The following is a 21,900-nucleotide window of genomic DNA, read 5'->3' on the forward strand; positions in this document are numbered from 1 at the left end:
AAAAAAACATTGCTCCAAAGTGCAGAGGACTGTGCTGTGAGGGATGGTGTAGAGATTTATCACCTAGGAATTTGCTGAGGAAGAAATGAGAAAATGGACACAAGTGTGTACTGAGAAGAGTCAGGCAGGCGACAGTGGTGACACTGTGCTCTGGAAGGTATGTCATTCCCAAGTTCAGTGAAGAGGTCAACAAATTGGGAAGTTGTAGTTCCTGTATGCAAGGTGTTCAACTTCTAATGAATACAGAGAAAAAAGAAAACTTAAGCAGAATTTAATAAAGATATTTAAATGTCTTACATGTGTGCCACTGGCAATAATATGTGACTTCATATGCACATAGCATCCCCAGCCGGTGTGCATATCACGAACACAGGGGACAATAACTTCCTGGCTCTTTGCAGATGAAGGCTGTGAAATTGACTTTTGGACTGTTTCTGAGACTGGAAACGACCAGTAGGGGAAAAGAATCTGGACTGAAGCCAGCCCTTGGACATGTGTAGTGGGGACAATATTTTAGAAAATATTTCCCACTGTATTTCCCCTTCTGAATAAATAGCTTTTTCCTTGCTGAAGCCCCTTTTGCCATCACAACTAGGACACCAAGTTGAGGCAAATTTCCCTAGAGAAGGGGAGGGGAGGCACAGCCCAGAGGAGGGGACATGTTTGAATACAAGGAAAGGGGGATGCCAGGGACAGCACCTGATAGGATGCCGTAGGTGGGAGAAAACCCCAGAGGTAAGTATTCTCAATATCCCCCTTGTGCCTTGAGACTGACCTTTGAGGGGTATGTGATCGGGCAGGGTAGAAGCCCTGAAGCCAGCATCAGGAGCTGTATAGTCTCTCTTGAACACAGATTGAAAAATGAAATAGTCTCCTGGTTTTGCCAAGACTTTACAAACTAAGTCACTTTCCAGCGCTCTCATGGTATTTAGTGCAACATTGCTTCTGATCCAGCAGCAATAGGTTGGAGTAGAGGTTAATGATATACGACAATGAAATGCAGTAAGACAGGTGCATAGAAGGTCTGTTTGGTTGCTGATGACACCTTGATAATTTCCGGGAGTCAGGGACTGGTAGAAGCAGCTGAGCAGCCGGGCAGGGGCTGGATCGTATGGAGCCTTGGATGTCATCTGAGATGCTTGGACTTATCCTTTGGGTCCTGGGGAGCCATTGGAGGATGTGAAGTAAGAGGGTAAAATTGTCAGGAAAGAGAGAGAGAAGAAACAGAGAGATGGGGGAGAGCAGAGGTCTTCAGAATGAGGCTGTGATCAACAGTATCAAGTGCAGCAGTGAGAGAAAGTCTAAAGGAATATCCATTACACTCGGCTTTAGAAAATCTACGACTCAAGCACGTATAGTTGTAATCGTGGTGGTAGTGGGTATGGGCTTTGAGAATAAGCCAACTATCAGGGATGAAAGAGAAATGGAAAAAAAGATGGTGCGTTACACTTCTGGGATATTTGGATGAAAGGGCAAGAGAGTTGGAGATGTAAATAAAACTGACTTACGTATTTACTTTGTTGTCTCATTTTGCATAGAGAGATCCATACACTTTTACACAGAATATGTAGGAAAGGTACAGGAGAGACTGAATTTAACTGACTTAAGAGTTACTCAGGCCCCTAAACATTTTAATGGAATGTTAAGTCTGTCTTCCAGTGGAGAATAGAGATCTCTCTAACTTACTAACACAGTAAGCTTTAAGCATTTATGAGATTTCAAATACAAAATAGATTTTATTTTGTATTTGATACAAATAGAAAACATCAGACTTCTGATATGAGTGTCCAAGACAGACTACTGATATTAACTATCCTAATTAGTATCCCATTACCTATGCTGTATCCTGTATGTTGCCTAAGCTTGTCCTTGTATTAATTTCACTATTCATAAAGTAATTATTTCTGGACGTTAGCAAAAATGGCCTCGCTGTATTAGTTTCTTAGGGCTTCCCAGTTACCAGAGACTAGGCGGCTTAAAACAACAGAAACCTATTCTTTCACAGTTCTGGAGGCCAGAAGTCTGAAATCAAGGTTTCGATAGGGGAGGTGTCTTCTGGAGGATCTGGTCTCCACCTCCCTCCTAGCTTCTGGCTGCTTCTGGCAATCCTTGGCTTATAGCTGCATAATTCCAATCTCTGCCTCCGTCTTCACGTGACCTTCCTTTTGTTTGTCTCTCCTTTTGTTTCTCTTATAAGGAAATCTGTCATTGGATTTAGGGTGCCTCCTAATCCAGGATGATCTCAATATGTGATCCTTACCTTAATTATATCTTCACAGGCCTTATTCTAAATAAGGTCACATTCTGAGGTTCTGGGGGACATAGCTTTTGGGAGGCACTATTCAATCCACTATACAAATTAAATGAACAATTTTACCTACACCATGAGCAGTGGGTACCATATATTCTTATTAATGGTGATTTTAGGAAAATAATGTAATCATACTGAATTAATGTCACATATTTAAATTCTATTTTTATCCTTTGTTTTCATTTCTAAATTAGATTGGATTTAATAATATTATTAGTAAAAATGTAATAAGATTAATTTCTATATAGTTTTAAGTTTGTGCATATTTAAGTAATATTCTCATGAAATTATTTTAATTCAACACAGGTAAGAGAATCTGAAAAGGAATATTTTTCTTTCAAAAAAGGATCTCTATAATAACTTACATTATAATATTAAATTAAAATTTAATAGTTCATCTGGAAAGGTCTACTTTTTCTGTCTAGAATTCAGGAGCGAATTTACTTGCATGGGTGTCAAAGGTAGAGATTTGGATAACCTAGAAATCAAGGTCTTCAACCATGGTTTTGCAATAAACATGGAAATGCATACAAAACCTTGCACACAAATGTTCATAGCAGCCTTATTCATAAGAGCCAAAAAGTATAAGTAATCCAAATGTCTATCAAATGCTGAACGGACAAACAAAATGTGGTATATACATATAATGAAATATTATTCACCCATAAAAAAGAAATTGTGATGGGAATGTTCTGGAATTAGATAGTGGTAATGGTTGTACAACATGGCAAATATACTAAAAACCACTGAATTGTACACTTTTAATGGATGAATTTATGGCACGTGAATTATTTCTCTATTTTTTTTAAAAAAGAAATGTCATTCAAATTATTATATTGACCTTCTATAAATGTCTATTTTTATGCCAGTACTCTGTTGTTTTGGTTAGTATGGCTTTGTAGTATATTTTGGAGTCAGGTTGTGTGATGCCTCCAATTTTGTTCTTTTTATTAAGTACTGCTTTGGCTATTGGGGTCTTTTCTGGTTCCGTATACATTTTAGCATTGTTTTTTCTACTTCAGTAAAGAATTTCACTGGTACAAAATACCAATAGGAATTGCATTGAATCTATAGATTGCTTTGGGAAGAATGGTTGTTTTAACAATGTTAATTCTTCCAATCCATGAACTTAGGATATCTTTCCATTTTTTGGTGTCCTCTTCAGTTTCTTTCATCAGTCCTCTTCAATTTTTTTGAACAGTTTGAGTAGAATTGGCATTCTTCTTTAAATGTTTGGTAAAATTTAGTAGTGAATCTATTAGGTCCTGGGCTTTTTCTTTGATAAAAGACTTTATTATGGTTTTGATCTTGTTACTCCTTATTAGTTTGTTTAGGTTTTCTATTTCTTCCTGGTTCAATCTTGGTAGGTTGTTTGTGTCCAGGAATTTATCCATTTCTTCCAGGTTTTCTAATTTATTGGAAGATAGTTTTTCATAATAGTCTCTAATGATTCTTTGTATTTCTGCACTCTCAGTTGTAATATTTTCTTTTTTCTTTCTTTCTTTTTTTTTTAATTTCAGCTTATTATGGGGATACAAAAGTTCAGGTTATATATATTGCCCATTCCTCCCAACCCCCCCGAGTCTGAGCTTCAAGCATGTCCATTCCCCAGACAGTGCACATTGCACTCATCACATACGTATACACCCATACCCTCCCCCCACCCCCATCCCTCCCAGTCAGAACTTCAAGCGTGTCCATTCCCCAGACAGTGTGCATCGCACTCATCAAGTAGGTATACACCCATCCCCTCCCCCCAGCCCTCACCTCTGTCCGATACCCAATTGGTGTTATTCCCAAATGTGCACTTAGGTGATGATCAGGGAAACCAACTTGCTGATGAGTACATGTGGTGCTTATTTTTCCATTCTTGGGATACTTCACTTAATAGAATGGGTTCCAACTCTCTCCACGAGAACCAAAAGATACCATATCACTGTCATTTCTTATAGCTGAGTAATACTCCATGGTATACATATACCACATTTTACTAATCCATTCATGAATTGATGGGCATTTGGGTTGTTTCCACATCTTTGCAATTGTGAATTGTGCTGCTATAAACATTCGGGTGCAGGTGTCTTTTTTATAGAATGACTTTTGTTCTTCTGGATAGATGCCCAATAATGGGATTGCTGGATCGAATGGTAGGTCTACTTGAATATGCTTAAGGTATCTCCATATTGCTTTCCACAGGGGCTGTACTAGTTTACAGTCCCACCAGCAGTGTATGAGTGTTCCTGTCTCTCCACATCCACGCCAACATGTGTTGTTAAAAGTCCCAAAATATTTTCCTTTTTGTTTCTGATTTTACTTATTTGGGTCTTCTCTCTTTTTTTCTCAGTCTAGCTGAAAGTTTGTCAATTTTGTTTATCTTTTCAAAAAACCAAGTTTTTATTTCATTGATCTTTTATATTTTTTTAAGTCTCAATTTCATTTATTTCTGCTCTTATCTTTACTATTTCTTTCCTTCTACTAGTTTTGATTTGTTCTTGATTTTCTAGTTCCTTGAGGTGCATTTTTAGGCTGTTGGAAGTCTCTCTACTTTTTATAGGCATTTATTGCCATAAATTTTCCTCTCAGTACTGCTTTTACTGTATCCCATAAATTTTCGCGTGTGGTATTTCCATGTTTGTTTCAAGAATTTTTCTTAATATTTTCATTGACCCATTGTCATTGTATCCCTTAAGATATGGTAATATTTGCTTTATATTAATATATATGGGTTCTCCAGCATTGGTTGCACATACAAGGGTTGTCCGAAAAGTATCCAGCCATGTAGTATGTTCTCATTATATTAGCAATGGCTGGATACTTTCTGGAGAGCCCTTGTATATTGAGAATTGTTATATACTCTCTTGATGAATTGATCCCTTTATCATATAATGACCTTCTTTGTCTCTTCTACTATTTTTGACTTAAAGTTTGCTTTATATGTTATAAGTATAGCTACTCCTGCTTGCTCTTGGTTTCCATTTGCATGGAATATTTTCTTCCATTTCTTTACTTTCAGTCTACATGTGTCTTTCCAGGTGAAGTGAGTTTTTTTGTAGGCAGCATGTAGTTGGATCATGCTTTTTTTCCCCCATTCAGCCTGTCTGTATCTTTTAAGTGGAAAATTTAATCTATTTACATTCAATGTTATTATTGATATGTGAGATTTTGTTCCTGTCATATTGTTAATTGTTTTCTGGATATTTTGTATATCCTCTGTTCCTTTCTTTCTCTCTTCTTGTTTATCATTGCAGTTTGTTGGTTTTCTGTAGTGGTATCATTTGAGTTCTTTACTCTTCCTGATTTGTGTGTTTGCTTTACCAGTGAGTTTTATACTTTAGTGTATTTTCATGATGGTAGTTTAGGACTCCCTTAAGAATTTCTCGTAAGACTGGTCTAGTGGTGATGATTTCCCTCAGTTTTTGCTTGTCTGTGAAATACTTTATATCTCCTTCATTAATGAAGGATAACTTTGCTGAGTACAGTATTCTTGGCTAATAGGTTTTTTTTTTTTTTTTTCCTTTCAGCACTTTGAATATATCATCCCATTCTCTCCTGTCCTGTAAGTTTTCTGCTGAGAAATCTTCTGTTTGTCTGATGGGGGTTCCCTTGTAAGTGACTAGATGGGATTTCTTTTGTTGTTTATAGAATTCTCTCTTTGTCTTTGAGTTTTGACAGTTTGACTATAATGCAGAGAGGACCTCTTTGGGTTGAATATAATTGAGGATATTTGAGCTTCCTGTATCTGGCTGTCCATATCTGTCCCAAGACTTGGGAAGTTTTCAACCATTATTCCATTTAATAGGTTTTTCCCCCTTCTTCTACTTCTTCTTCTGTAACTTCCATTATGTGAATATTTGTTCACTTAATGGTGTTCCATATGTCATGTAAGCTTTATTCATTATTTTTCATTCTTTTTTCTTTTATTTTTGTCTAACTGGGTTATTTTAAATTTAGAAATTCTTTCTTCTGCTTGATCTAGTCTTTTGTTAAAGTGTTGTTATGTTTTTTATTTTATTCATTGGATTCTTCAGTTCTAAGATTTCTGTTTGATCCCTTTTTAAATGATATCTATGTCTTTGTTCAATTTCTCATTTAGATCATGAACTGTTTTCTTTTTTGTTGCCTTTTCATGTGTATTGTTTCCCTATGTTGATATCTGTGTATCTGGTAGAACAATCATTTCTTCCAGTTCTATGGCATAGCTTTCATAGGAAAGACTTTTTTTTTTTCCTGTAGATATGTCCTATAGTGTTGCTTGGGTAGGGTGCTTTGGCTTTGTTTCTGGGTAGGCACAGTAGTGTAGTCACCATATGATTTCTTTGTTTGTAATCAGTGTTAGCAGTATCTGTGAGTGCCTCAGTGTCCTTGGCTGTGGCTGTTTGTAGAGGCTGTGGCTCAGCTTTGCTGGGGAGGAAGACATTGGGTTGGTCAATCCTTGGGTCCCCGGGTGGCACATACAGACATGGGACAGCCCCCTCACTGGAGGGGGTGGCATTGCCAGTAGAGGTGGCAACAGGCCCTGGGTGGGTGGCTTTCAGACTCTGGGGAGTGTGTACTTTGGCATCCTCTGTCCTGGGTGAAGACTCTATGCCATGCTGTAGCACTCCTAGGGAGTGGAGGCAAATCAGCATGAATTCCCTCTGTGGAATAATGCAGTCCTGAACTCTAGGCAGCTCCCTATCCTGGGCTTGGGTCCTGTTAGGTCTGTGGGGCTCTCCTGTAACTAGGATTGCAGGTGTCTGTGGTATATATATGGACTTCTGGGGATCTCCCACTTACCTTTTCCCTACAATGGGATATCCCTCTTGGCTGTGAGCCAGTTCTGGCCAGCTGCTTTGCTTCCCTCTCTCTGCTGCCATCTTGAGTCTCTGTGCCTCATAGTGTCTCTGTGTCTTGTGGAATTCCAGTGTTCTCCCTTAGAAACTGTATTCAATATGTAGTTATCTATTTGTTGTTTTGGTCCTTCTTTGTGGAAGAGGTGGATGCTGGGTCTTGAGTCAGCCAATTTCATGATTTCTGCTACTTAGTTAAATCTTTGTGGTCTTCTTCAGGGAGGGTTACAGCATCTATTTGGGCTGTGGGGAAACTCCCCTACTTTGTTGTCCCTCCCCATTCAGGGAGCTTGTGCACAGTGCCTGGCTCCTTTTGGGTGGTGTTTTCAATGCAGCTTCTTGAAACCCTCCAGCTGGAGAATTTAGATCTTCTGGGGAAGCCAACACATCAGATTTTAAATTTAATAACCTTCCCTTTCAGGGCCTTTGGCCCTTATAACATGAGAGAGAGTTGTTCAGTAGGTTTTAAAATGTATTCCCTTAGGAAGCAGACAGTAGATACAGTGTTTACTGAAAGTGGAGCACACTTGGAACGTTCTCCATCCTTGTTAGGCTCTGAGTGGCACATCAATCTTGTTTATGACCAGTTCTGTCCAATTGGAAAAGAAAATTAGGGACATAGTCTCTCACTGAACTCTGGGTTGGCTCTGGGAAGTTTCCTTAGGAATATTTAAGAAACCAACTTACTCCCAGGAATCTGTTTTTGGGTTTGACTTTAGGAGGCTGAGGCCTTCGTCATGCCGCTGGCTCCCAGTTCTGTCCTGGTGGCTTGGCTCAGCACTCCACTGTTTGCTCTTGCTTCCTGACAACAAGAACTCAGGCAGCCCTGAGGATTGTGATAAAGTTTCATATTTTTCAGCAATAAATTCTTCTCATTAGGACTTGATTTTATAAGCTTGTATTTCTCCAAGTTGTGTTCCATCCCCTTTGGTAGATAGCCCACAGTAAATGTTTTCTCAGTCTGAAAAGAAGGGCTGAATGTATCTCTTCTTCCATTAGTATGAGGAATCTAAAATACTTTTTAAAATCTGTGCAATAAACCCTTCATGTTTTCCTGTCATGGAAGTGCACCGTCTGTATATACACTACTAAATTTACCAAATTCAGTCCAGCTTAAAGTTGTTGAAGATATCTAGTCCCCATTTTCTATTCACAAGAGTGCCCGAAGTGAGTAACTCATCATAGCAAAGGAAAACTTCTGTTACGACCCGAATGAAGTATAAAACCTGTGGTGAGTCAGTAGTATCAGTTGACTCATCCAAAGCAGTTGAATAATATATATTTTATTTTTGAAGTATTGCATGAAGTTGTTCTGTTGAGTTGAAGGCTGATTCATGCTGCTGATCAGTTATGGTTCTCCTTGAAAGAGACAGTTGTTTGTACTTTGAAATGTTATTGGGACCTAAGCATCCTACAACTTCGACAATGCATTCTTTCACAATTTCTACATCACTGAATAACTTCACTTTTCTCCCAAGTATATAAGCTATTTTATACGTTGCTTCAGGGGCATTATTTCCAGGTCTTATTGCTGCTTGAAAGAATTGTCTTCGCTTTTGCTTTTCATCTTTTAATTTCTGCAGTATAACCTTTTGCACCTCTGCCTCTAATGTAAAATATCTGTGGTCCTTATGAGTGTTATAATGCTGATGAGCATTGAATTTCTTTGATGTTGATATTGCAGTATCACAAAGCAAGCAAATCATCTTATCTTTAGCAGAAACAAGATAATATTGCAATTCCAATCCTCTTTAAAAAATCTGTTTTCTTCCTTCAGTGTTCTCTTGGTCTTCTTTGACATGATGGGCTATTAAGCAGACAGAATTAAAAAATACTGTCAAGGTGTGTAACTAGTCACAAATTCCACTTCAAACAGAAACACAATCTACCACTGTCAAAAGCTAATAACAGACTGGTGTACTCGACCACCATAAATTTTTGCCAACCTGCATCATGCGGTAGTGGCACCAGTCAGGGAGCGGGGGAGTTAGAATGATTTGAGTGTAGCAGCTGTCAATTTAGCCCTTATGGCTTACTAATGTTCTAATTGTGCTGGTCAATATGGCAGGATTATTTCATTGAAACTTATTTTAAAAATAAAAAGATAAACAAAAATGTATTAATAAAAACAAAAGGATTTGTTCTGTAAAATCTGGATTCAGTCAAAAGGCTGCATTTAAGTTACCTAGAAGGCCACATGTGGCCCTAAGTCTGCAGGTTCCCCACCCCTGTCTTAGTCTATAAAGGCAGCTACAACAAAATACCATAAACTGGGTGGCTTATGGACAACAGAAATTTATTTCTCAGTGTTCTGGAGGCTGGGAAGTCCAAGATAAGGGTTCCAGCAGATTCAATGTCTGGTGAAGGCCTGCTTCCTGGTTCATAGATGGCACCTTCTTGCTGGGTCCTCACGTGGTAGGAAAGGCAAGGTAGCTCTCTGGGGCATCTTTCATAAGGGCACTAATACCATTCACGAAGGCGCTGCCCTCATGAGCTAATCACCTTCCAGAGGCCACCCATCACCTTGGGGTTTAGAATTGCAACATACAAATTTTGGAGGGGAGATGGACAAAAGCATTCAGAGCATAGCAAAAGAAATTTAATTTTTTAAGAAGTTGTGTGTGATATAGTAAATAAAAACTGGTTTCTAGTTAGGGTTCAGCAGGTCTTTGACTCAGGCTTCCTCAATTTAGTGAAGTCACATAAGACATTACAAATCTGACTTTCTATCTGGACACCCATATCCCAAGCCATCACATCTGCTCCATATCATGTCCTAATCTTAGCATAGTTGCTAGCATTTGCTCTGACTTTGTAGTGGGATAGTAAGAACCTTCAGAGTGTGGATCAGGTCAACTTGGGTGACAGTGAGACCCTATCTCAAAAAAAAAAAAAAAAACAACCCACAAAAACTCACAAACAAACAAAAAAGATCCTGGTACAGCTTCTCAGAGGCAAGGACCACCTGCTCCTTTTTTGTTTGCTGTGGAACATGGTTACCACCTTCAGACACTTCTGAAAAACTACCAGTGTATATTTTCCTCACAGCAGTCATGAAGATTTGCTGAGGGGATCTTAAGTGGGGCTCCTCTGGGATACATTGTGAGAAGAGGAGACATTTCACTCTTCCTAATGTTTACATTGTGGGGATCGCTCATTGGCAGGGGCAGCAAACGCGAGTTGCTTTTGCTCTTGGAGCACATAAGAGTGTGTGTGTACATGCCATCAGGCTTCACTGTAATATCTAACTCCAGAGTCATGCTGTCTACAGTTGTATCTCATTGATTTTCCAAATGAGAGTACTCGGCTATGTTGTTGATAAACTATAACTGTCTTAAGACATGTTTTCTGTTCTTTATTCATAAAAAAGTTATGCGGTGAATTCCACTGACTTCTGATTTATCTTGCTTATATAATTTTCCAAAATAAATACAAAAAAATTTTTCAGCATTCTCTTCACTTCTTAGATTAAAACTTTGGAACAGACCAAAGCCATTGAAGATCTAAATAAATCCAGAGACAAGCTGGAGAAAATGAAGGAGAAAGCTGAGAAAAAGTTAAAATCTGTCAAGTTAGAATTGGATACTACAGAACATGAGGCGAAGGAAGATAAAGAAAGGGCCCGAAACATGATAGAGGTAGTAAGCAGTGAAATGAAGATGCTAAAAAAATCTCTGGAAGAAGCCGAAAAGAGAGAAAAACAGGTGGGTATAAATCTGGTGGTGACACCTTCTTGTTTAAGACATGACAGGACAGTTCAAAAGCTTGATAATTATTCATGCATTTACTTTTTTTTTTTTTTAAATGTGGAACTCTTCATCAATTTCCACGTCATTCTTTCACAGGGGCCATGCTCATCTTATCTTTTCTTTATCATTCCAATTTTAGTGTATGTGCTGTGCTCCTAAATCGAGTACTAGCCATATATTTCTTCAAAAACAATTTCCAAAGCTTTCTATATCATTTCAACATATCTGTCCACCCAACGGCATCTTTTTGACACTTAAGTAGACATTATGATTTACCCAACTCAGGAAAACTATTCATATTCTCATGCAACGAATTTTAGGAAAGAAATAGACATTCTTATCACGGCAGTGGAAAGCTGGTGATAAACCAGGTTCTGGTCATGGCAGGGTTTTTGTTATGTTCAGTGATTGCCTCTGAAGTTTGCATCATCCCAGATCTTTTAACATTAGCTCGGGTTTTGGCCTTAAGAGGGAATCTTTATCTCTAGCAGGGATCAGTTGCAGGAAACAGCTCCGAATCTCCAACAATGGCACCCAGACTTGATAGCCAACCAAGCACAGATGTAAGCCATAAAAAAGTACTTATTTGCTCACTGGTTGCAAGGAAGAGCATTTTATCTGGTGAGTCCATCAGGAGGTCAGACATAAAGAAACATGTACCGGGCAGCCTGACCTCTATTGCTTTGGCTTTCATCTCACTCTCCTTCTAAAGCTCAAAAGGGCATAGAGTGGACTCTGATCCTAGGAATTTTTTTCCCTTTGGCTGCCTCTGCTTTGGCTCATGTGTCAGACAGAGTTGGGGAAAGCCAAACCATAAGAGTGAGTGTTCTCACAAAGAAAATCTCTCAGGAATTAAGAGCTCTGGCCACATTGGAAAAGGTGGAAAAGTTTGAGGGAAACATTTTCCTTAGGGGGACTAGGTTGGTGTCTTAGTCCTTTCAAGCTGCTAAAACAAAATACCACAGACTGGGTGGCTTAGAAACAACAGAAATTTATTTCTCACAGTTCTGGAGGCTGGGAAGTCCAAGATCAAGGTGTCTGGTGAGGACAGCTTCCTGGTTCAGAGCCAACACCTTCTTGCTATGTTCTCACATGGTGGAAGGGACAAGATCTCTGGGGTCTCTTTTATAAGGGCTCTCATCCCATTCATGAGGGCTCCACCCTCGTGATCTAATTATTCCCCTCAAGACCTCACCTCCCAACATCATTGCATTGCTGATTAGGTTTCAACATAGGAATTGTGAGAGGGCACAAACATTCAGACCACAGCTGGAGAGAATGTCACAGCTCCCAAATCAGACTCTGCATGGGAAGGAGTTTGGGAAGCAAATGAGTGTGGAGTGGGAATGTTCGGATGGCGTTCTCCTGGGCATAACTCTGTCTTCAAGTTGTATCACATCTCTTCCAAAATGAAGTGTACCTTTAGTGAGGCGTTGGCCAGATATCCCTGATTTGTCTGCTTCTGCACTGGCCTCGAGCCACAGAAACCAGCTATGAGAGTTTGAAGGGGTATGAGGTGAATTCAACCATGATCCCCATTCTTCTATTTTTCTTTTTCTGATCGACAAATAGTAGTCCCAGAGCAGTCCACTGTTAACAGCTTGTGAGGCAGAAATCTGTGTAATGTGCTTTCATAAGAGTTTGGAAGTCCTGCTTTTATCTGTTCATACTTTCTTGCCATTTTCTCTTTTTTTAGTTGAAGAGGTTATCACCCAGCTAAAATTCCAATGTGTAAGTACTTATTTTCCATTGACACAACCACACCAACATGTGTATAGCGCTTCCTACTATGCACAACATATGCACTGTCATCATTTCATCTGATCCAAATTTCAGAATAGCCATCTGAGGTAGGTATAGGGTGAGTCCCACCCTAGAGATGAGAAAATGGAGTCTTAGTGAGGTCAGAGTCTCATTCGTGGTTTCTTGACCAGGATTCTTGACTGGTACTCAGTACCACATTAACTGGCTCATCAGAAAAATGGTTATGAAATCTCTAAAGATTGACACCTGACGGGACTTAGAATTTGGTATTTTACAGCTGAGAGAACTAAAGCTAAAGAGGGTAGATAATTTGCCTACCTCATGAAAATCTGGGTTTTCCACAGGTTTGTTGCTGTTGCTGTTGTTGCATTTGGCTCAGCAGTAGTTGAGGTGATACATTTTGTTCTCCCAGTTATGTGTTCCTGTTTGATCTTGCAGCTGGTGGACTTCAGGGAGGTCGTGTCCCAGATGCTAGGCTTGAATGTGACCAATCTCGCTCTTCCTGACTATGAAATCGTCAAGTGTCTGGAAAAACTGATCCATTCACATCAGCATCACTTTGTCACCTGTGCCTGCCTCAAAGATGTGACTGCTGGGCAAGATAGGTACCCACAAAGCCACTTACAACTTCTTCATTGAACCGAGCATCTCTTGAGGGAGGTGGCACCGAGAGATGGGACACAATTCCCAATGTCACAAGTTCCCCACATATCTGAAGTTTGATCAGTATGTGAACATTGTATACTTTGATGATACAGTGAGAAAGCTTCATTGGCAAAAAAAGATCTCAAAAGTGCTCGGCTTAGATAAATACTAAAAACACCTATAATTTCATTTACCAGCACTTTAGGACCCGGAAGCCTTCCACTGGATTGCATTATTTAGATTGGGAAGTGGGAGTAAGGAACTAACATTTATGGGGTATCTATTGTGAGTCAGGGGCTTGACTAGCCAATTTAATTCTCATAATAACCATGTGGAAAAGTTTTAACTTTTTTATTTTACAGCCTCTCTGGGGCTAATGATGGTGTTACCTGCCCAAGGTGGCAGTTGGTGAGTGGTGGACGCAGTGGGCTCTGCATCAAAGGCTGTGCCTCTTGGCTACTTCCCAGTCTCGTCTCTCAGAATCTCTGTGATGCTGGCAGAAACTGTCTGTGTAAAGGAAGGAAGACATCCCCGCAATTAGTAGTTAAAGTCCCAAAGTGACAGATTTATAAGTGTAAACTATATAATTGCTTTAAAAAGCAATATACCTAATTCACTTCGGTAAAATATGCACAGGTCTGAGGTCCTATAAGAAACTTACCTGTTTCAAATATTGCCATCAGATTGCATCTGGCGGCAATTTTTAATGTTTGAACAGGGATGATCTCAGTCTTTTAAAAACGAAAGCTTTAATGTGAACCCAGCCCTACGAGATGAAGAAATACCATTCAGTCTTACTCACCGATACATCAAATGCACTCACAGCAAGGGTACTTTTCCAAGATCAGGATTTTATTGTAAATTGTTATCATTTCTTGACTTCTTTTTAGGTTTCTATTTTACAAACATTTTTCGGGAAATCATATTCTTAACTTCACTGAGAAAAATGTGTCACTTTTTGGGGGAATATATCGAATTTCTACCATTTAAAATGTATTTTTTATTGTCCCTGATAGAAGCACTAGCGTCTAATTAAATGAAAGGGAAAAAATAGATCTAGCATGCCCAAACATTAAGAGACAATGAAAAATATACAACAAACTGTTCGTGAGTCATCAAAAAGTCAATATTATAAACAAAGCATTGGCTTCTTTCTTCTAGACTAAAAGAGATTAAAGAATCAATTGCAATTAAAACTTAGGCTGAAACTAGATTGGATATTGGTTTGGATTTTAAAAAAGAATAAAATATTCTTGCAACAATTGGGTAAATTTGAATGCGGACTCAGAACTAGATGATATTAAAAATTATTTTTAATTTTTAGCTTGATAAATGCACTGATAGTTATACTCTAAATAATTAAAAATTCAAGAATCCATAGTGCTACACACAAAAAAAGGAATAAAATGGAGGAAAAAAGTGAAGCTCTTTTAAGAAAACTACTATCCAATAAACATAGAATGGACGATGGGAGAAAAAGAGAGAAAGGGAAAATCTAGAAGAAAGCAAATGAGTTTGACACTTACAGTTGGATGGCAGACAGACCGCATAGGGGAAGAACGACTAGACTTTGCCGGGGGGGGGGGGGGGGGGGGGGGGGGGTGGGGGGGGGTGGGGGGGGTGGGGGGGGCGGTCATCCCTGCCTGGCTTTCTCCTTCATGTGCAAGGACAGCATGAGAGGCGTTTCCCGAGTGAGTAAACACGCCTATGTGGCTCTGGCTTAGGACACACGCTGGACTGGCCAGAGGCAGGAGAGCAGCCTTGACTTTTCTTTGGGGTGAGCCTGCAGTCTCTGGAGGCATCCACATGTGCCAAAGATGCAGTTTTGGACCAAAGCTGCTGCTTTGGACCCGAAGTCGCCCTGAGTGGAGAATGAGACTTCACTGGGTGTCTAGATGCTCCAGAGCTGAGTGGCCCTGCTCTGCCCAGGAACATGTACCTGCGGGTGCCGCCGCAGGTGCGTGTGTTTGTATCGGGGGATTGTTTGTGTACATTCTCTCTGTTTTCATTTCCCAAATACGATCGTTAATAAACGATTTATTTTCTCTGTAAATTTATTTTCTATGTTATTCTGAGATATTTTAAATAATGTTTTAAAAATGAAGTATATTATTAATATTATTTTTTTCATTTTTGACATTATCATTAATTATATATCAGGATTCACGTAAAAGGCTAAAAATGGTCCGTGGTGGTTAGTACCGTACTTTCTCTTTATTACATGAAATTACATTCTGTTTATACAAATACATGTTTATATAACATGACCACTGTATGACCTAAGTGTATACACAATAATCTTTAGCACATGCAGAAATATTAAAAATGTCTGAATATAATCCTTAGGGGCTTCTAGTGGAAAGGTATATGAAATGAGAAAAACAAATTCTGTATATGCATATAGTCTATGGGCAACGTTAACTATTTGTCATTTGAAAAATTGAAAATACTTTAATAAAGCCATTTTCCTCCTTGTTAAAATGTCAGCTGGCCATTGGATTTTCCTCTGTGGCATTCATTTCCAAGTTGGCAGGCCAGCTCTGAATTTTTATATTAGATGTTCTTCTTCTATAATATCCATGTATATTTTATATTGTCCAATAAAATTCATTGGATGGATGTGATTTTTACATAAGGCTTTAAAATATTTAATATTAACTCTTCTACCAAATAAACTTGAGTGATAATTGCTACTGAGGTTATTATTCTGGTCATAGTCTGAGACAACTAAATACATGCATAAAATCTCTCAATTAGGAAAAAAAAATTTAAGCTCGAGCTATCTAAATTTTCAGTTTTACCTTATAGTCAGTTTTACAAATGAACAGCAAGTGATTCAAGGTCCAGGGATGGTGGGCTGAAGAAATGTTAAGGAAGTTTTAATTATTGGTATTGGAATAATACTTAGGACTTAGAAGTGGACTCTGATTTTTCCTGGGGAAGCATTTCATGGTTATATAACTGTTGGCTTGGAAGTCTCCACCCAGTTCATTCACTAGCAATTATATCCACATTATTGCACATTCCACGTAGCTTCTCGTTAGCAAGTGGGGTCTCTACGGTTCTCTTTCCCCATGTGGCTTTTGTACCGTTATTCCTTCGCCTTTAAATAAAAGCCATCACTCTTTTGAGGCTCCTGCTAAATGATATTTACATATAACTTTCTTCTGCTCCTCCTTGTGGTTATTTACTAACAGGCTGCCTGTTCTCCCTACTTAAGACTTCAGCAAATGGTTCATAGTTGTCTTCCCTACTGTCTGAAGCAGTGCTGCCTTCATCTCAGGTGACTTGATTCCCCATGAGGCCATGCACACAACGTAATTTCTTTAGTTCCTTGGACTTCTCACCTCTCATACCTTTATCTCCTTTTGTTTCAGCCACTCACACCCTAGAATGCAGGTTATAGTAATCCCATTTAGACTACCTTAAGGCAAAGGAGAATTTTGGAGCCTCATTTGAAAGATTCAGCAGTGGACTAGCTTCAGCTTTGCTAGATCCAGGGATTCAAAATTGTTGTCTGGATTCTTTTTGCTTCTCTCCCTCTCTCCTCTCGGCTTGATTTTGCTTGTCTTCATATGTTGGCTTCAGTTTCTCCTTCTGCAAGTGGGTTCCTCCATGCCACTAGGAAAGATGGGCACAAGCAGTTGCATGGTCGTTACAACTCAGGAGCTAAGAAAAAGGGCCTCTTTGTCTCCAAGCACCCAGAGAGCCTGAGCATCCCTTCTTGATTGTGTACCCATCCTTGAGCCAATCACTGTAGCCAGGGGGATGAACTCACCAGCCTGCATCCCACGCCAACCCCTGCCAGTGAGTTGGGGTGGGATGAGACTCTAGGATCATCTGTTCGACCAGGATCACGTGTAATGACAGAGGGAAAGTTCTCCAAAAGAAGAGAAGCTAGACATACACACGCACACACATCTATGACACATGGTCACATCAGGACCTTCTAATCATCTAGAACTTCTCCCACCTCTAAAATCTTAAAGTACATCTTTACAAACTTTTATCATCCCAGACCTCTACCTCTTACTCCAAAATCACTGTTCTTTGAGCCTCTGCATTTTCGTGGGTCTCGTATTTCCTCCCTGTTTAGCCCTGCCAGTCTTCACTCTGTCTGGAGCCAGCCAAGATATTATGGTTCATTTATTTAATCATTCTCTTCTTAACACCTTTAACTCCTTGTTCCCTTGACCTTCTGTCCTCAACTTTGAATTAATCCCAACTATCAATGTTTCCGGTGCTTTTCCTGCCCCACTGAATGAGGCTGGAGAAAATCACATAAAATCACAGCTAAGTGGCACACCAAATTCCTGGCCTTTGATCTCTCTTGAGCCCTCTGTGCTAGCTGGTAATCCCGCACCGTTTTCCCTGGTAGATCTGACTGCCATTTTCCAAAATGACTATTGCAAATATTCTGCCCTCCCTCAAGGCTGTTATCGTGTCTTTTTCCTCTTCGCTCTCAGCAGATAATCTCGTCTCCCATTTCACCCAGGAAATAGAAGTCATTACAGCAAACACCTTCAATGTCATGTCCTAATACAGCCTTCTGTGTGTCCACACCCACCCTTGCCTGCTTCCCTCTCCCTGTCTCAGGTTATTTCCTCTACCTGGGCACTTGCATTCTCATCAATTGTTTCCTTCTCTCTTCGATGTTGTCGCCCTCACCCTCATTAGTGGCTTAGTTCCATCAGCATTTAAATCTCTCTCATTTAAAAAAAAAAATAACTCCTTCTACTCCACGACAGCTTCTGCTTAGAGCCTCATCTCCCTCTTCTTCGTCACAGCTGGGCCCCTTCAAAGTGTCCTGAACGTTGCTTTCTGGTCTCATTTCCCATTCTTGCCACCATCTGTTCAATCTGGCTTCTGTCTCCATACATCCCATTTGCGTTTTTGTTAGTAAATCTCTGTTACTTTTAAAGTGCTTATCTTACATGATCCTTCTGTAACATTTGGTACAATCAACCATTTTCTTCTTGAAACATTCCCCTCCATTAGCTTCAGTGATTTTCACTCAACTTGTTTTTCTCCCACCTCTCTGGGTACTTGAGTTAGATAATTTTAAGATTGCAAGAAACAAAAATGAAATGAGAGATTAATGCAGAAATAAGTGTGGATATAACTGTGGGTGGGAATCTTGACCTCACAGTCAGAACTCAGTGAAGAACAGTGGGATGTCCCGGACCCTGGACACAGTTGATTGTCCAAGACCTGGAGGGCTGTGTGCAAGGCACACAGTGGCTCTGCTGGCTGGGTCCTCTTAGCTTCCCCACAAATCCAGGTTTGCTTTGATCTCATAATGACGGCTCAACTGCCCTCTGCCTCTGCACCTGCTGCTTCAGCTGGCATCAGCACTCTTCTCTCTACCTTTGGCTTCAACTCTCCCCACTCTTCTCTCTACCTTTGGCTTCAACTTCTGCTTATTCTGGGCTTCCCTTGTTCGTGTTTTCTGATGCTTCCTGGCTTTTCTGTGTCCTACCATTTCTGTTCCCAGCACTGACTGCTCTCGTTCTTTCTCTCTTTGTCTCTCCTTGGAGGCACACCCTGAAGGGGGGGAGAGAGAGAGAATGAATTGACAGAACTGAGTAGAAGCCCCAGGTTTCCTGACCCCTGGTCCCATGAGTTTTCCATTTCAAAAACTACATTCCCCTGCAATCCTTTGGGCAATCTTGTGGTTAATTCTTGACCTAGCAGAAAGTAGGGAAGAGGGTAGTATAAAAAGTGTAAAAAAAAATTCTACTATTCAAGTGGTAATGGCCAATAAAAAAAAGTGGAGAGATTGTTTCCATTGCTGATCTGGAAATAGAGAATAGGTACAGAGCCTAGACTCATGCTTTCTGGCTCTAGACTCACAAAGTTCTATTTGAAGAACAGACCTAACTGTAGTATTGCTAAGTGGAAGATGAATTTTGTTGTTACTATCATGCTGAAAGTCATTTACATACTCAGAACATACTTTTCCTATTTTCCTATAGGGCTGGACTAAATGTCCTCACAAGGCATTTAGGAAAAACTGTAAGGACATGACAAAGACAAATGATTGTCTGGGCTCTGCAACAGATGCTGCAGGGAACCCCAGCTTCCCCCTGCAGGACTAAACCGTTCATTGTGCAGCTGCCCAGAGCTGTTGGCTCCTGGTAACCCACAGCCAAATGCCCTCCAAGGACTTGCCCTCAGATGAAAGGAGCTGCCTCATCCTGGGTCACAGACCCTTTCCAAGGGCAGCTCTCATCCCGAGACTGGTCAATGAAGGGGTTACACAGACCTGGCACTCTTCCGTCAATGCAGGAAGGGTCACCTGAAGGGTCATCTCAGCTTCAGAACCCCCTTCCCCACCAGACTGGCTCAGGCCTCTGCTGCAGCCCCATCACAGGGCAGCTGTCCCCTCTGCTCATCCTTCTTTGTTACTTTCTTGCAGGTTTTGTTCTCAAGTGTGCAATTCAACTAACCCTCTACATGCAAATCTCCATTTCAGAGTCTCCCAGGAAACCTGACCTAAGACAGATTCATTCATTCTCCTTGCAGCTAGTTATGAAGATACTAAGCCTTTTTGTTATCGTCCATCAGGTGGTTTTATCAATCCATCAGTCAACAAGAATTTGTTGATCGTTTGCTGCTACAGATCCACAAAACCCCAAAACAACAAAACAAAAATATCCATGACTTATAAATTACTCATTTTTCTGTATCTTTTCAGAATTCTCCATGAGAATTTATAACTAGGTTTCAGTATAATTCTGACAACCAGAAAAAGATTTATTTTTTCTTTTGTGTCAGTTGCAACACGGTACAGAAGCAGAATAGGTGCTACTCCTAGTGGTTTAGGCAAGATGGGATATGTTATAGGGTATTAAGTGGCTTACAGAATCATATGAGGGCTGAAGAAATAGATTTGAGGTTGAACTTTCCATAGCAACTCCCAAAGGCACGCCACAGAACTAAGCCACCAGGAGAGCTGCTGCTACATCTACAATCAGAAAGCCAGTGGATACCGAATCACACTGATACTAGAAGGACCCTGAAGCCACTGCTTTAAATGTGCCTCCCCTCCTGCTGCTAATTCTAGAACATCACTGCACCAGATGCTATCTGGACCAGGAAATGCGTGTCTTGTACCCTGCCTTTCAGAACCCCTGAATCTAGTGACCAGATGCTGGATCCACTGCCAATGATGCCACAGAGGACCAAAAATGTCCCCCACATGCTTGAGAATAGGAAGAGCTATGGCAGTAGAGTGTGACCCCTGCTGTCTTCCAGATCTCACACTTGAGCATCTCACTGGCCAAACCCTAATTACGTCTGCAATCTTTCCCCAAGGCATGCTGGGAAGCATGGTATGCAATTTCCTAGTGTTAGAGGTGCAGAAAGGAATGCTAGAACAGTGTTTTTCAAACTTTTGACATAATCTCCTGTAAAATTCATTTTGTGAACACATACACACAATCATCTACATGCCTCCCTGAAATAAAAGATTCTCAAGACAACTCGATGCGCCCTGATGGTTTCTATTCTCGTCTGGGCTGTGCGCTGCTGTGTTCTATGCTCCATTAAGCAATGCTGGTCTTGACGCACTGAGTTGATTTCATGATGGACTAATGGATAGGAACTGGCAGTTTGAAAAAAACACTTCACTATGAGAAGGGAGAAATGGATGTTGAGTGCCAATCCACAATAGCCACTATTCCAAACTGCTCCTTCCTTTGTCCCTCAATTAACAAAAAGGATTTGAGGCTGCTCACAGAAGGGACTTAGTAACATGATACAGTATACAGTGAACTGAGGATCAGGAGAGAGGCTTCTAGTCCTCGAAGCAGCAGTTTCTCCATTTGTGAAGGAGAATGTTGTGATAGCTCTGTGTTATAATGACCTGATTGACATCTACCTAGTAGGAAAACTAAGGAAAAGGGCGATCACTCTGTACCTCGTAATTTTTGGTAGAGGATGGATTAAGCTCACAAGGCAGTCTTCATGGCAAATGCCCTGTGGTGTGCTTTTGGGATTAACTGTTGTACTCCTAAAAAACATTAGTTGGCTTTAGTCTAGTACCTGGTTTTGTATGTAGGTGTAAAACCTAATGATTAATTCTAAGAGCAGGGCAGAATGTATTGAATATGAAATACATGATTAGTTCTCCTGCCCCATGTCTGGAAGGCAATTGTTAATTAATTACACTGTTAACGTTTGTTAAGAATTTAATTCCTTAATGGAGAGCTTTTAGGTAAAGGCTTATATTTGCCAATGATTGCAGCTTTCAATGAGAACTTTTTTCTAATGTAGTGCAGGTTTGAAGGTAATTGGTTTTAAAAAAGAAAAGCCTGTTGAGTATGCAGAACGAATAAACATTTAACAATTTAACAAATGTCTAATCTGTGCCAAACCGAGTGCCAAGCATTTCCATATACAATAACTCAGGTAATCCTCACAATAATTCTTAATGGAGAAATTATGATTCTCATTTTTGCAGATGTGGGGAACGTCTTAAAGTGATTAAAAGGGACTCACCAAGGCCGTTAAACTAGAAAGTGGAAGAACTTGGAATTTGCATTCAATTCTGGACAATCACAGCTCCTGTTTTTCCTATTGTACCAGAATATGTGTCTGT

At 40.0% G+C, this 21,900-nt stretch overlaps 1 protein-coding gene and 1 pseudogene across 2 annotated transcripts in view; one reads left to right on the plus strand and one right to left on the minus strand.

Moving 5' to 3' along the window:
- CCDC170 (coiled-coil domain containing 170) overlaps positions 1–14,866 on the plus strand; it is an 81,612-nt gene extending 66,746 nt beyond the window's left edge. For both annotated transcript variants that reach the window (XM_045544586.1, XM_045544587.1), the window contains exons 10-11: positions 10,608–10,844; positions 13,092–14,866. In XM_045544586.1, coding sequence (XP_045400542.1) covers positions 10,608–10,844; positions 13,092–13,292 — 438 coding nt within the window. In that variant the 3' untranslated portion in view covers positions 13,293–14,866. The remainder of the gene's footprint in view (positions 1–10,607; positions 10,845–13,091) is intronic.
- On the minus strand, positions 10,941–11,057 carry LOC123633703 (annotated as a pseudogene).
- Positions 14,867–21,900: the final 7,034 nt, after the last annotated feature.

Source organism: Lemur catta, chromosome 2 (genome assembly GCF_020740605.2).
Source record: "Lemur catta isolate mLemCat1 chromosome 2, mLemCat1.pri, whole genome shotgun sequence".
In the NCBI taxonomy this organism is placed as follows: domain Eukaryota; kingdom Metazoa; phylum Chordata; class Mammalia; order Primates; family Lemuridae; genus Lemur; species Lemur catta.